This window comes from Vombatus ursinus, unplaced genomic scaffold, assembly GCF_900497805.2.
Source record: "Vombatus ursinus unplaced genomic scaffold, bare-nosed wombat genome assembly UNPS02014894.1, whole genome shotgun sequence".
In the NCBI taxonomy this organism is placed as follows: domain Eukaryota; kingdom Metazoa; phylum Chordata; class Mammalia; order Diprotodontia; family Vombatidae; genus Vombatus; species Vombatus ursinus.
This window is the reverse complement of record NW_020954672.1, coordinates 181,518-198,472: the sequence shown is the minus strand read 5'-3', so window position 1 is coordinate 198,472 and position 16,955 is coordinate 181,518. Positions and strand designations below refer to the sequence as shown.

General features: G+C 38.1%; 1 protein-coding gene across 1 annotated transcript; it reads right to left on the bottom strand.

The window, feature by feature from the left end:
- Positions 1 to 3,808: 3,808 nt before the first annotated feature.
- On the bottom strand, positions 3,809 to 4,783 carry LOC114028836 (olfactory receptor 11H4). The gene has a single exon (XM_027843169.1). The coding sequence runs from the start codon at positions 4,751 to 4,753 to the stop codon at positions 3,809 to 3,811; it is 945 nt and encodes a 314-aa protein (XP_027698970.1). The 5' UTR covers positions 4,754 to 4,783.
- Positions 4,784 to 16,955: the final 12,172 nt, after the last annotated feature.

The window sequence follows — 16,955 nt, the reverse complement described above, 5'->3', positions numbered from 1 at the left end:
ATCCCCAAAGAAATCAAAGAAAGAGGAAAAGGACCTATATGTACATAAATATTTATGGCAGCTCTTTTCATGGTAGTCAGAAATTGAAAACTAAAGGGGTGTCCTCCTATTAGGAAATGGTTAAATTGTTGTATATTAAAGTGATGGAATATTATTAGGCCATATGGATAATTTCAGACAAAACTGGGAAGAGTTCTATGAACTGATGCACAGTGAAGTGAGCAGAACTAGAGCAATTTTTATAATACCATTACAGGAAAGAACAACTTTCAAAAACTTTAGAACTCTGATTAATGAAATAATAAATCACGAGTCTAAAAGAATGAAGATAAAACATTCCACTGACTTCCTGACAAAGAGGTGATAAACTTAAAATTTTAAAAGGGACACAGAGACATAAATTTTTGGACCTAGCTAATGTGGGAATTTATTTTGCTGGATGACATAGTTATGTACTGAGGGATTTTACTTAATGGGATAGAGTAATAGGAGGGACACAATAATAAAAAATAATTAAAAATAAAATTTTTAAAAGGGGAAAAAAAGAATGGGTTGGAAAAAGAGGTTCCCAGTTCATTGGGAACCATAAGAGCTTGGACTTCACCTGAGTTCTATCTGTTGGGTGGACTGCAGAAGTGCCAGTATGAACCTGGAACTTCATAATGCCTGGGTTTTTTTTTTTGTTATGTTTTTTTTTTTCGAATAGGATCATGTTGGGATGGCTAAAACTGGATTAGAGGAAGTGGCAGAATGAATCTTTTTCTATCTCCTCACAATTGAACAATCTGTTCCTTTACCTTTCTATTACAATGATCGGTTTGTAAAAAGAGGAGTTTAGACTAAATGCTTTATGAGGTCACTCTGGCCCAACATCTGGGATCCTCTGATCCTTTAATCATTTGGACTCGTAGGAGTTCCTTCTTCACCATTAGGCCTACTTCTCTACTTTCAGCCCTGCCCATACTATAGGGTCACAGTGCCTTTCCATATCCCCAAAGATCTGTCTCTTTTCATTCTCTCAGTGATCTTAGCTACTTCCATGGACTAAGTTATCCCCTCTGTGGAGATGATTTCCAAACCTATACATTCAAGCTTCATCTCCCCCCACTAAACTCCAGTCCTGTATTTCCAATGGCCTATTGTACTTCTCTACCTGAAAAATCTGATAATACCTCATATTCATCATGGAACAAATGTTTTTCTCCCCAATCGTTTCTTATTCATATGGTTTCCTTATTTCTGTTAATGGAATCATTATTAACCAGGCTTGGGACCTCAGTATATTTTTCACTCTTCTCTTTCCCACATCCTTTATTTTCCAATTGGTTGTTAAGTCCTGTTGATTCTATTTCCCTAATATTTCTTGCATCTGTCCATTCTAGCGCATTCTCACTGATGTCACCCTAGTTCATGCTATGCCCTCATTATCCTTATCCTGGACTATTGTAATCACTTTTTTAATGGTTTCCTTTCATCTGGTGTCTTTCTTTTTTAATTTATCATTCATACCTTCCAAAAGCAGACAGTTTGAAGATCATCCTCCTCAAATGACCTTGTTTCCTAGTTTGGCTAGCTCATCCAGGCATATCCCACCTTTATTCTTCACCAGGGAAATATTTCGCACCTCATACAAAGACCAGTGGTTCATCTGGTGGAAGCAATAATCAGGCAAAACAAGTCAACTGGCACAGGTAACAGGAGGTTGGCACTCTTTAGGCAGCTTTGCTCTGGCAATAATACCCAAAGGTTATCCCCAAGGTTTCCTTAGCCTAGAATTTAAGGTTTTCCACCATCTGGATCCAATTGACTTTTCATCCTTGTTTCAAATATTATCATTATATTTCATATTATTCTTCTAGAGTCTCATAAGTTCTTGCCTGGAGTACTCCAACAGCTCCTATTTTACTTCCTGATAGCTAGGCTTTTAACTTTTAAATCCATTCTGGTTTTGCTTCTTACTACCTGTGTGACTTTGGGCAAATCATTTAATATCTTTAAGTCTCAGTTCTGCCTCCCCCCCCATATAAAATGAAAGAGTTGGATTAAATAATCTCTAAGGTCTTTTCTGACTCTAAAGCTATGATCCTATTATGATCCATCCTGCATATTAATGCCAGACTATTGTTCCTCAAACACAACATTCATGTCACTTCTCTGTTTAAGAACTTAAAATGGCTTTCTATTGTCTACCCCATTACATCAAAGTGCCTCAGTCTGGCTTTCAAGGTCCTCCATAATCTGACTCCACCTTACTTATTATCAACTTATTTCCCATTACTCCCTAACATGAACCTTTTGTTACGGAGAGGTTGATGTCCTCAGTGTCACACAAACAAATCAGACTTGTTCTTATATTGTCCCTACCATTATTCCTTTTCCCAAACACTTAGTCTTCCTAGATCCTTTCCATTTCAAGGTTCAGATCATCTCACCTTTCTTTGGACTTCTTCAATTACCCTAGTCTAAATTTTAGTATTTATAGTAGCTCCTTTCATGTAGTAAAAAATTGGAAACTCAAGGAGTGTCCTATTAGGGAATACTTAAACAAGTTGTGTATATGAATATAATGGAATATTATTGGCCCATAAAAATGCTGAAATGAACAACTTTAGAGGAAATTGGGAAGACTTTTTATAAATTCTTATAGAAATAATTTTATAATCTTATATGTATAATCTTTATAATTTTAATTATAATCTTATAAATTTATTCTACACAAGTTAGACCTTAAATCTATACTGTCATATATTATTCTTTAGTTTCTTTATGTGATTAGTGGAAGGGACTGTATGCTATTTAGAAAGCTGTAACTAGAGCAGGGCAGCCAGAACTCAAGGTGTCAACATGAGGGGAGTGTGTTTTTTCCCTGCTGTGGTCCAGAGACCACTATCCCTGTGCTTTTTTCTTTGCAGTCTGTCTGGTCATGGTTTGGTGGAGAGTTGAGGGGGAAGAAGGCAATCTTTTGGGGGGGCAGTCTTAGAGAAGGCAAGAGAGTGGGCAAGAGAGTATCAAAGGATAGGGGGGATGGGTCACCCCACCACCTGGTATTACACCTGAAGCCAGATTGTCCTTCATGTGTGTTCAACCCTTTGTGTTTTTGTTTCTTCCTGTAGATTGTGTCACTACAGTCACCTCCTACAAACTGTTTTTGCCCCAGGTGGAAAAGTTCATAATCACAGATTATATTCCTCTTATATTTCTCATAGGACTTAATATAGTGGTGGGTACATGGCTCAATAAATGATGAATGATAAAAACTTTGGCTCTATCACTAACATTCTTTGAACATAGTTACATCACCTCATCTTCCTGGGCCTTACTTTCCTCTTCTGTAAAATAAGTGACTTGGGTGATGTAATTGTGACAATTCCTTCCAGATTCTACATTTTATAATATCTACAGAGTGATTGATTCATTTGAAGAGCACAGTACTGGTGATTCTATGGTTGATTTTTTTATTTTGAAAATTACATATCCTCAATATAAGGTACATATAACAGAGAAAAAGATTCATAGTAATCTATCAACAAGCATTTATTAAGCAATACATTAGATCTATCCTGCCTCTGCACTGATGTCATTCATATTTGAAGAATAATTATGACATTGGATGTTGAAATTCAATAAACTGAGGTTCAATTACATCAAGGTAGGAATGAATTTAAAGGTGGGAGTTATCTCAGAGAAAACTCCTCATCTTTACCTCCTTAAAGTGAAAAATGGAGCACTATTAGAAAAAACAACAATTCTCCTAATTGATTTCATTAGAAAATTAAGGCATGGAGTCCCTTAATCAAATAAAGGCTACTCATGAACTTTGGCTCCTTCTCATGCTGCACAAGACTGTTTTTAGGGCACATTTCATGTCCTTGTTGCGCAGACTATAGATTAGGGGGTTTAAGAATGGAGTCATTACTGAGTACACCAAAGTTACAATTTTTTGCATCAAAGGTGGGATGCCATATATTGGGCTCACATACATCGCCATGACTGTCCCATAGAACAGAGACACTACCATCAGATGAGATCCACATGTAGAGAAGGCCTTATGCCGGCCAGCTGCTGAAGGTACCTGAAACACAGCTCTAAGCACCAAGATATAAGATGTGAAAATGTACATAATGGAGAGAAAGAGGACAAGGGAGCTCTGGGTATAGAAGATAAACTCAGTGATAGGGGCTGGGACACAGGAGAGGGCCATCAATGGATCTATGTCACACAGAAAGTGATCTATGATATTGGAACCACAGTAGGGCAGTTGGGAAATTAAGAAAATGAGAACTGGGTAGCCAAAGAAGCCAACCAACCAACAGAGAGACACTAGGGTGGCACAATGCCTCCCAGTCATGATGGTTGGGTAGTGCAGTGGGCAGCAGATAGCCAGATACCTATCATAAGCCATCACTGCTAGGAAAAGACATTCAGTTGTACCAAGGGAAAAGAAGAAATAAAACTGTAGGAAACATCCAGAGAAGGAGATTGCTTTGGTCTTGGAGAGAAAGTTGGCCAACATATTGGGAACAGTGGAAGAAACATACCAAATCTCAAGAAAGGAAAAGTTGCCTAGGAGAATGTACATGGGAGTATGGATCCGCTGGTCCCATATTACCGCAGAGATGATGGCTCCATTACCAAGAAGAGTCAGGATGTAGATGATCAAAAGTAGTGAGAACAGTACAAGCTGTGTATCCCAAGACCCAGGGAAGCCTAGGAGGACAAACTCAGTCACAGTGGTTATTTTCGACCTGTTCATGGGTCTCAGAACTGTGGAGAAGACAAAGATAATTATGACACAGAGTACTTTTGTGGACATTCTGAAGCTTTTCTTGGAATAAGGAGCTTGCCTTAGAGAGTTTGAGGGAGGCATAATAGAAAGAAGGTTGAAGGACTGAACTTGGAATCATGGAACCAAGTTTTAATCACAGAGTTGCCAGTTCCTAGCTATGTGAATTTGGACAAGTTGCTTAATTTCTCTGAGTCTCAGTTTCCTCATCTATAAAAAGGAATGGGTTTTATTAGATTACTTCTAAGGTCAATTCTGGATGACTTCCAACTCTAGATCTATGATTCATTGCTTCATGTAGGGGAAACACACAGATCATTCTGAGACTAGTTTGAGGGCCAGCCTTGTCTTGTTCTAAATGAGCTCTGGGGCCTTGAAACTCAAAGTGACTTTATTTGTAATGGCAGAACACTAGGTTCCATGAATTTCCTAGAGCATTAGAATGAACCAATGTGATTTCCTTATCCTTTGAAGCTAAAGGGACAATTGAACCAATGATAGCTACAGTTTAACTTTTTCCTTGGGCTTTCACTGCATGGATGGAAATCACTATCACTTTCATCATCTTTGAATATCAATGACAATGTCATAAGTGTAGAATTCATTTCTCTCAAATTATCTTTTTTCTGATATCTGGTTAAAACCATAATGATATGTTTTGTAGCTTTTATTTCATCCCTGAACTGCATTCACTTGTTTCTTTACATAATGCCCATCAATATAATTACCCACATTCTGATTTTTCCTTTGAGATATCTCCTACAAGTTTTTGGACCAGGAAGGGAAGTAATAGTATTTGAAGGCTCAGCATATTCTCCAGAATTCATCATTTTGTGGAGTTTGCTATGAACAGAGACAAGTACACCTAGAAACCAGTTTTCTTTCCATGAATTTCTATGCCATCTTAAAAAGGATATAGGACCTATTTTAGTAAGACGTAGAACAAATATATTGTGATTTAAAAGGGTGAAGGATGCAGCTTTCAGCCCCCAAATAGCCACACTATATTTTCACCATTATAGCTCAATCCTAGGGTCTCGTACTCTTTTCCAACTTTCAGTCTTTTTTTAAAAACACAAACATTCCAGAAGGTGGAGGGGTTGGTTTCACTTTGAACCATCATCAGTGAATACCTTATTTATCAGGAAGCACTTTAGCTGAGGTTAGTTCATTCATTCATTCATTCATTCATTAACATTTGAGAAAACTTTTAGGAGAAAGGAGAACTGAGATGGAGTTAGAGAAGGTGTGACCTTTATTGGCTTCACAGTTTTTTCCTAGGATCATTTCATGTTGTCCTTTGTGTGTAAATATAGTGACTCAACCATCCTACAAGGCACATTTTGAGTTGTTTTGCCAGTAGTGATGATGGCTTCATAGTGATCTTTCTCCTCTTATCCAGCCTGCTGTGTTACCAAATGAATGTTTTTGGAGAACAGTTGGTGGGGATAAGGGTAAATTTATAGCCACAGATAGAATTAAATTAAATTGCTCATATGGCAATAGGGCCTATACAATGACCTTGGCTTCATTATAATAACACTTTGCAACCTTGTGAAGTTGCCTTGCAGGCAGTTATTATTAGCCCTATTTTAGAGATTAATAAATTGAGGCTCATGGCTAGTAAGTGGCAGGGCTAAAACTTGAGCACAGGGCTTCTGACAAATCCAGTACTCAAATTTCACCCCATCACAATCTCTCAAACCAACTGAGCTGCCAGCCACCCATAAGCAACACAGTGTTGCCTCCTCCTTGAAAGCTTCCTTTTAAACCCTACTCTACTTCACCTGCTAAAAGGTCCCTCATATTTTGAAAAATAACTGTATATTTGCTCATGTTCTAGAAAAGTCAAAACCAAAAATAAAAACAGGGTAGTTGGAAATATGGTTTCAAGTCATTGATCTGCTACTTACCAGTATTAATTTTCATGTTGTCTACAAAATCAACAGAGAGGACCTTTCTTTATGTTCAGATTTCCATACAGGAAACACACAATAAGGTTAATTTCAATATGAAAGTATAATTCATTTTATGCCCCCTTTTAAGCATTGAAAGCAAACCCAAGTTTGTCTACAGGTACAAATTCTTTGAGAATTAATTATTTTGTGGTGTATACTATGGACAGAGGCACATATAGCTACAAACCAATTTTCTTTCAATGAATTTCTATGCTATCAAAACCCAAGTTTGGTCAACAGGTAGTTTCTTTGAGAATATGGATGACTGAAAATTTAAACCATAAGGGCTAAATTTATTCCCTGAAAATAAAGTTACATTAGATATTTAAACGGTTGATTGGGCTGACTGGACACTTTACACTCTCCTGAAAAAGGTTAGCCATTTAAAAAAAGTGATAAAATTCATAAAGTACAGAATTCATTAATTATAAATAAGGCTGAAAGGTGAACGGTTCCAGTCGAGTTTGTCAAAAACATGGATCTTGCTTTGTGTCCTGGAGATCAGCAAACCAAAACTTTGTTAATCAGGGAAGAAAAAAAAGCATTTGAAAAGGGAATGCTGACATCTATGAAGGAAGATATGGGCTATCCCATTAGTCCTATGTTGGTGGTCATCGTGATGAGGAATCTTAAAGAGAAAATGAATTTCTAAGTATAGATATTCTCAGGTCTAAGCAATATCTAGTTTCCTAAGCAAAAATTAGTTTGTAGATTACAAAGTAGTTATCAGTGACAGAGAGAGAAGATACTTCCTGTGATGCTTCCAGGAACAGAGACCAAGAGTCTAATCTCACAGACTTTGACTTGGAATCACAGTCCTCAAGGTTGAGTGATGAGGTGCTTTTTGTTGACAAGAATATCAGTATGGGAGAAATTTAATTATCCACAGGGACATGGAAAAGAAGGATAAATATACAATCTCAGGTCACAAAGTATGAACCTTCTCCTCCACTGAGTCCTGGGCAATGTTTGTTAGTATTCAACTATAGTTGAATAGTTAGGTTGATTGGTTTAAGTTTCCGCTTTACCATCTCTCTTGTCCACTTCAAGTGGAGGTAAAAATGAGCAGTAAACTAGACAAAAGATGCACAGCTATGGGGAAGAAGAGCCAGGTCTAATATTCTGCAGGAATTGCTGGAAGTGCTGACACTTTCTGGCAGTATACTTAGGTGTTTAAGAATGTAGTATTTCTTCCCCTCTGTCCCCAGGTCACAAGAGCATCATTTCTCAAGCTTTCAGGGTTCATGAATGACTTTTGTAAGGCAGAAAGACCAGCTCCTCCACCTATTCCTGCATTTGACTACAAGTAAATGAACAGTATCTCACCCCAAGATCAACAATGAGTGATTGTTGATTTTTTTTCTATCACTCAATATTCCTTTTCAGTTATACCGTGAACTGGATGCGTATGGTACACAAGTGCCAAAAAGTGAATTGATTTCTCAGGAGAAGAGGGTACAATATTCATAAGCTCAGAGAATGTTAGGGATAGAGTAGACTTTGGAGATCATCCAATGTAACATCTTATTTTTCTAGATAAGGAAAACAAGAAGTAAGAAAATGACTTGCAAAAATCACACAGAAAGTCTGTGAAAAAGCCAGAATTAGAACTAGATCTTCTATCTTCTGGTCTGTCAGTCCTTCCAAACCACCATAGTGCCTCTTTGAGTTCTCTTCAGACAGTTCATAGTGACCAATTGGAGCAGGTGCACGGAAGCAGTCATAGTACTGAGGCTTAGCACCTCTTTCTTATACCTAGTGATGGTGGTACAGATTCAGCCCAAGGGGAGAGTGAATGTTTAGTGAAATCTCAGTCACAGCATCTGTATCCTTGGTGACTCTAAAGAAAAAGCACTGTCAGAGAGTGTTATACATCATTTATTTTATTCCTTCTGCACCTAGATAGCCCAAAGGCTTGCTTCCTAGGAGTTTCTTTAGTCTCTAGAAGTGTATAAAGCACCCAAGCTATGTTTAATTCCAATAATTCCTGTGAAATCTCAGGCTTCTCCTTGGTGGGTTCTGTGTTTTTACCATTTTCCCCTCCAGGGGCCATCTTTTCTCATGCCCATGGGTCTCCCCATAGTCTGTGTAGATTGCCCCCTAGGGTTTGGATTGAATGAGAGAGAAATAGAAGAGAAACCAGAGCAAGTACCAGGTTGATTTCAGGAGACCTTCCCTTTATGAAGAGATTACATTTTTCTTAGAAGTCACCTCCAATGTATCTCTTTTATCTATATCACCATCACCATCACTATCTACATTTACATGTATATCTCTCTCTCTCTATATCTAATCTAATTCTAATAATTATAAAAATAGCTAGCACTTATATATCACCTATGACATGCTCAGCACTGTCCTAAACATTTTATAAATATTATTTCATATTTTAACCTTTAACAACAACTGTGGGAAGTAGATGCTATTATTATCCCCCTTTTATATTTGAGGAAATGGAGGCAAAAAATTTTAAGTGTTTGCTAAGGGTCACAGAGCTAGGAAGTGTCTGAGGCTGGATTTGGGCTCAGGTCTTCTTTGCTTCAGTGCCAGCTCTCTATCTACTATGCCATCTAGTTGTCATCTATATCATCTATACCTACCCTTATGATTATGTCTATATGAATACCTACATCTATATTAGCTATATCATTAATATTTATATCTAGATCTTGACTATACTACACTTATCCCCATTTCCATTTCTCTCTCACTCTTTCCTCCTCTCTCTTCTCCTCCCTCCCTACTTCTCTATTTTTCTCTTTCCTTTCTTCTCTTCTCCCCTACCCTCGATCTGGACCTAGGATTTGATCAGTTCAGGAAACTCCCAGGTGAGGAATCTGATGGGAGTAAAATCCTTTTACCAATAATTATTTTCTATTGTTTTTTAGTCATTTTCCAGTCATGTATGACATGTCTTTTTTTTTTTTTTTGGCTAGGTGATGGGGTTAAGAGACTTGCCCAGGGTCACACAGCTAGTAAGTGTCAAGTGTCTGAGACCAGATTTGAACTCAAGTCCTCTTGACTCCAGGGCCAGTGCTTTATCCAGTAGGCAGTACTACCTAGCTGCCCCTGATGTTTGACACTTCTTCACCCCTTTTGGGGTTCTCTTGGTAGAGACTTTACAGATATTGACAATGGAGGCATCCTTGATCTCTTGGGTTATAACCTCCTGTTGCCATATAACTTAGTCAGTTTTTGTATGAGCTGTAGACCCCCTGTCTTATACATCTTTGCTGGGATGAAATCAGTGCCAGGTTCATTGCCACACAAGAGGGACCTAGTGACATTCAATTCCTCTTTAAAGTTTGATTAGAGAGGGATCCATGATTAATGGCTTCAACATTGGCTGATGACTGTCTGTTGACAACACTATGAAAACGTTCAGATTATCTCTCCAATATCATGTCCTTATCAATGATCAGTGTGGCTCCATCAGTCACTGAGTAGTTGAGATGCACCAGAAGTCTTTGGCCCATAAATAGTCTTCAGAACATTGTAGAAGCTCTTTGGATTGTTACTACTGGTGTAATACTGAATCTCATCTACCTTCTTACTGAGCCAAGAATCCTGCATCTCCCTTAGCTTCACTTGCACTTTACTTTTGATGAAATGAAATGCTCCCTTCTTAGAAATGGATGAACTGTCCTGCTGGTAAACCCGGTGGAGTTCTTGTTTTTCATTTAGTAGCTGCTGAATTTCCCCATCATTTTTGTCAAACCAATTCTGGTATTTGTGAGCCATCTGGCCCAGATGAGAAAATGTGGTGCTATAACCCAGTCTCTGAAAGTTGCCCACTCCTTTTATGCTCCACTGTTGATAATTGTGTGCTGACTCACCTTTTTCTTCAGTTCAGCAATAAACTGTTCACACATGGAGAAGCATTCTTCTTTGTTGACAGAGTCTCCTGACAGTTGTTTTGCCTTGTGGTTGCCCCTTTTGTTGAATGTGAATGTTTAGCTTGGAGAGGATAAGTCTGTGATCGGTATACTACTCTATGCCATGCATTGCCTTCTTCACTCTCACATCCTGCCTATCTCTTCTTTTTCCAATGATGTAGCCTATTAAATGCCAGTATTTGCTGTGAGGGTGCATCAATGACGTTTTTGTGTGGTTAAGTAAGCAGAAAACAGTGTTGGTGATGAGAATTTGTGAGACACACAAGTCTTCAGTAGTAACTGACCATTGCTATTGCTGTTTCTGACTGCTCCTCTTAAGGACTCCCTGCCATGTCTGATACTCTGTGCCTACTCTGGCATTAAAGTCACTCAGAATTACAAGCTTGTTCTTTTTCAGATGAAGGTCCCCAGGTCTTCATAAAACTTTTCTTTGACTCATCAGGTTTTGTCATGTAGGGAACATATACACTGATGATGATGGCATGGAACTTTCCTGCAAGTAGAAGTTGAATTATTATGAACCTGTCATTCACTTTTTTTGGGAGGCTATATAAGCTTGCTGACTAGATTAGATCTGATTGTGAAACCTATGCCAACTTCAAGGAGCTCCTCATCACAGTGGCCACTCCAGAAAAGTGTGTATCCAGCTTCAATTTCAGTAAGCTGGCTTTCATTTGCTAGCCTTGTTTCACTCAGGGTTGCTATTTAGATGCAGTATCTGCTGAGTTCTCTTGCAATAAGAGAAGTTCATCGTTCAGATCTTTTGTATTTCATTTTGTTCATGAGCATGTGCACCCTTCGTCCCCCCTCCCATTAGTAAGCATGATCTGGAAGAAGCAAAGGAGTATGAGAAGAAGTGGTCAGAGAGGAGGAATAGGATAGAGTAGTATCACTGAAACCATGAGAGAAGAGATTGATCAACAATGTCAAAACTATGAAGAGTTCAAGGATGAAAATTTAGAGAAGGCCATTAGATTTGAAAATGTAAGTATCAGCTGCAGATGGCCTCCTCAAGGAATTTAGTCACAAAAGGAAAAAAGAGATGTGGAATGGATATCAAGTGAGGTTTTTTGAGAGTAGGAAAGATGGGAGCATGTATGAACATAGTAAAGAAGCAGCATATAGACAGGGAAAGATGGAAGATAAATGAGAGACTAAGGATGATAGAGTAGACAATCTGCTGGAGAAGACAGGATGAAATGGAATCACTTTTACATACAGAGGGATTAGCTTTGTCAAGGAGGACTATCTCTTCCCATGAGATGAGTGATAAATGAGATAGACAATGGCAGAAGGCATCTGGATGATGCGGACTGAGGAGGAAGGGAGAGGAGAGAGCTCTTCAGGAATGGCCTCAATATTTTCAGTGAAATATGAGACAAAATTTTCAGCTGAGAAAATAATTACTATTCCTTCATTTTCAGTCTTGACCAATTCTTCATGACCCCATTTGGGGTTTTCTTGGCAAAAATACTGGAGTGGTTTGTCATTTCCTTCTCTAGCTCATTTTACCAATGAGGAAACTGATGCAAATTGGGTTAAGTAACTTGTCCAGGGTCACACTGCTAGTAAGTGTCTGGGGCCAGATTTGAGCTCACCAAGATAAATCTTCCTGATTTCAGGCCCAATACTTTATCCACTGCATCACTGAGAGAAGAGAGCTCTCCAGGAGTGGCCTCAATATTTTCAGTGAAATATGAGACAAGATTTTCAGGTGAGAGAGTCAGGAAAGAGTAAGCTGTGGAAGGCTTGAGGAGAGATGAAAAGGTCTGGGAAAGTCACTGTGGCAAGTGATATGGTAAGTATAGTAGGAGGATCACAACCAATTTTTAAGAACAGTTTTAATTGGCATGAGACTGGGGAGTCTACTTCATGCCTCCCTAAGAGGTTACAATGTTCTCATATGATGGGAGGCCACATCTTTCAGCTCATCTTGGCACTCTAGAGGGTATTTATGTCCCCACAAGGTTCAACAAGTGGGTCAGGAAGTTCTCTCCATTAGATAATGGCTGTTTTGATTTGAGTAGTATTAGCCAGTTATTTGGGACTAGTTTAGTCAGTTATTTTGTGTTGAATGAATAACAACAATAAATTTATCCAATACTTGCTATGTACCAGGACCATGCTAAATTCTGGGAATAAAAATACAAAAAGCATATCTACACTCAAGAAACTTTCATCCTAATAAGGGAAGCTAAAATGTATAAGGGAATAATGTCTAGGGAGTGGAGTTTTGAAGAGGAATAGTAGGAAAATTGGTTGGCACATCCTTTTCAGGAATGGCAGTGTTGATTTGATTAGTGTTTGCAGAATTAGAGGTGAAAGGGGTGGAGGAAAGCACATATGCCTAAACTGATTGCATTAGGGACAGAGAGTCAAGTGCACAAACTAATTTCCATTGTAATTGATAACCAATATAACATTAAATCTAGGAAAAAGTAAACATATTTTTCCATGATAAATATTTGAATTTAATTTCATATAATGTTATTTAGTTATTCTATTTACAAATTCGGTGTAAAAGAAGTGTCCTATTATAAGGAATCATAGACTATCCACAAGACACTCAATACAATGGGAATTTCCAAATTTAGGAAGCTTCAATGATTTTAATATGATATGGATTTTTTGAATCATGGAAGGAAAGTTATCCTAAAGGAAGTAGATTATCAGTGAAGTTTTTCAAATAGATTTAATTAAATTCCCTAAAATACAGAGAATAAATAGCACATCCAAATAAAAAAAACATAATTATTTAGAACTAAATCACACAAGTCATTTAAAAAGATGTAGCGATACCACTGCTAGGTCTATTTCCCAAAAACATAAAAAAGGGAAAAGAATCTATTCACAGAAAAATATTTATAGCAGCTCTTTTTGTGATAACTAAAAATTGGAAATTGAAGGGCTGTCCATCAATTGAGAAATGGCTAAAGAGTGCTATATAACTGTGATAAAATATTATTGTGCTTTAAGAAATGAGAAGCAGGATGATTTCAGAAAAACCTGGAATGATGAACATCATGCAAAGTGAAATGAGAGGAACTATGAGAACATTGTACACAGTAACAATAATAGTGTAACATGAAGAACTGTGAACAACTTAATTATTCTCAGCAACACAGTTATCTAAGACTATCCCAAAGATCTAATGATGCAGCATACTAACAGCCTCCAGAGAAAGAAGTGATATTGTCTGAATACAGACTGAAGTATGCTATTTTTTTCTTTTTTCCTTCCTTCCTTCCTTCCTTCCTTCCTTCCTTCCTTCCTTCCTTCCTTCTTTCCTTCCTTCCTTCCTTCCTTCTCTCTCTTTCACTCTCTTTCCTTTTTTTAACTCAAGTCTTCTCATACAAAGTGACTAATATGGAAATGTTTTACACAACTGCACATGTATAAACTATATGTGATTGCTTACCATCTCAGGGAGGAGGGGAGTTAGGGAGCAAAGAATAGAATTTAGACCTAAAAACCTAAAAAAAACCCACACACAAATGCTAAAAAAGTTTAACATGTAATTGGGGAAAAACAATATATATGTATATATATAGATAGATGCAGCAATCATAAATAAACAAAATAAAATAAATAAAAAAATTCACAGTAGGATGATCAAAAATCTGTCCATCAAGGCAGAAAGAGACTATAGTTGTTGAGCTGGGTATTTCCAAGAAACAAATATGCTGAGGACTTTTTTTGGGTAAGGCAAAGAAGAAACTGGAAGGATTATTTTACGTATCTCCCAACTAGACTATAAACTCTTCATGAGCAAGAACCATGCCTTATCTAAATTTTGTATCCCCTCCAGTGCCTAGCACAGTACTCTGTGTCCAAGTAGGGGGATAGTTATTGGATCAGTGATTTCATTGGCTTAGGGAACTCCAGGGTAAGGAAACCTCCTTTAACTAATGCAGATTCCATAGAAGAGATTTCCACACTCTAAGTGAGTTGCCTAGAGCCCTGAAATATTAATTCCTTTGCCCAGTGTCACATGGCCAGGATATGTCAGAGGCAGGATGTGAACCCAGCTCTTGCTGGCTTCAAAGTTGGCTTTCTGTCCACTATGTCACATTGCCTCTGCACAGAAGCAAATGCTTAGTAAATGGGGGTGAGAGTAGAATGGGGGAAGAGAATGAGCATGTATTAATCACCTACTATGTGCCAGGTGCTATGCTAAGCATTTTATGAATATTATCTCATTTGATTTTGATAAACCTATGGGTAGATGCTATTGTTATTGTTGTTGTTCAGTTGTTCAGTCATGTCCAACTTTTCATTACCTATCCACTAAACTACCTAGTTGTCTCCTGGTGCTACTATCATCTCCATTTTATATTGAGGGTATCCAGGCAGGCAGAGGTTAAGCAACTTGCCTAGGGTCACACAGTTAGTTAAATGTCAAATGCTGGATTTGAATTCAGGTCTTCCTGACTCTAGTTCCAACATTCTATCCTCTGTGCCATCTAGCTGCCCCTGTTGAATGAAAGAAAGGAAGAACAAAAGGAAGAAAGAAAAAGTAAGCAAACAAGGAAGAATATGTGAACTAGTATGGACCCAAGAAATGAAAATCTAGGCTCTTTGTCACTACTAACCCACTGTCAGTGCAATTAAGAATCATGAAAAAGAAAGTAGTTTCTAAGCATCTCAGACTTAAATGCTATTGTTCACCTTTCCAAGTAAGAGTTCTAGTTTGTTCTTTGCAAACTGAAAAAGAGTCAGGGAGACCTAGCTCAATCTTAGGGCTGCCAATTATGAAGTCAGAAATAGAAACCCGAAGCCCAGATTCACAGACCCTGACTGGGAATCAGAATCCAAAAGCTTGGCAGCATCTCTCTCTCTCCCTCTCCTTGATAATGTATCACATCTAGTTGATAAGATTGACAATTTTAAGAAATAATTATCCTTTGGGGAAGAGCAAAGGATAAAATGAAATCCCTTGTCATTTCTGTTTATAAACCTTAAAAAGCTATTTAAATGTAAGCTATTGCTGTGAATGTACAACTGAGTATTGGATTGGTTATAGGGTAGGTGGTTGGAGCGTGGAAGAGTGCTGACCCTCGGAAATCTACCTGCTAGATATCAATTTTGAAGGATGAAGAGCATGCCTCACAACATTCTGTAGCAAACCTTGGCACCTCCCTGGCACCTCTCGTTCATTATTTAGCAGGTGCTGAATCTGCACTGGTATGCTGAATGGTATCTGAATATGCTCAGAGAGTTAATACATAGTCTTGAGCCCTCACAGAGAATGTCTCAGTTCCTCAATAGACAAGAACCCCAACAGTGCTTTGGTTCTCTCTAAAGGAGCAAAGAATAAATAGCTTTATAGAAGAAGAGGCCCCTTTGAAATACTGACTAACAGCAGGTCCACAGAAGCAGTAATTATACTGGTTGCTTGACTGAGCCTGGAGACAAGGTTAGGTAGCAAATGTCAGCCACAAGATTCTCCCCTTTCATTGTTCCTGATAGGAAAATACAGTGGAAAAATATTACATGTAGGTTATTCCCCCAGTTTCCTAGGAGTGTGTTACTTTGCATGGTATCTAATTTATGTGTCATATCAGTGAGTACTGTTAATTCCTAGGTTTCTCTTCAGTAGGCTTGGTGGCTATACTGTACTTCCCCTGGTGTTGTATTCTTTTTGATTTTTTCAAATTTATTATTTATTTTAAATAGTCTTTTCTCTTTGAATTTTGAGTTCCAAATTCTCTTTCTCCCTCCTACTTCCTCCCCCACTGAGAAGGCAAGCAATATGATATCAATTATACATGTGAAATCATAGAAAACATATTTCCATATTAGCCACATTACAAAGGAAGCAAAAGAAATAAAGTGAGAAAATTGTGGCTCAATTTTCACTCAGAGTTCATTAGTTCTCCCTCTGGAGGTGGATTACATTTTTGCATCATAATACCTTGAAACTGTCTTGGATCCTTGTATTGATCAGAGTAGCCAAGTATTTCACAGCTGATCATCATTACAACATTGCTGTTACTATACACAATGATCTGCTTGTTCTTTTCACTTCACTTTGCATCAGTTTATATAGTTCTTGCCATGTTTTTCTGAAACTACACCCCTCATCCTTCCTTCCTTCCTTCCTTCCTTCCTTCCTTCCTTCCTTCCTTCCCTCCTTCCTTCCTTCCTTCCTTCCTTCCTTCCTTCCTTCCTTCCTTCCTTCCCTCCTTCCTTCCTTCCTTCCCTCCTTCCTTCCTTCCTTCCTTCCTTCCCTCCTTCCCTCCTTCCTTCCCTCCTTCCTTCCTTCCTTCCCTCCTTCCTTCCTTCCTTCCTTCCTTCCTTCCTTCCTTCCTTCCTTCC

Bases quoted from the DNA above. Each gene is read 5' to 3' on its own strand.
- LOC114028836 (XM_027843169.1), bottom strand. From the start codon at position 4,753: ATGAACAGGTCGAAAATAACCACTGTGACTGAGTTTGTCCTCCTAGGC.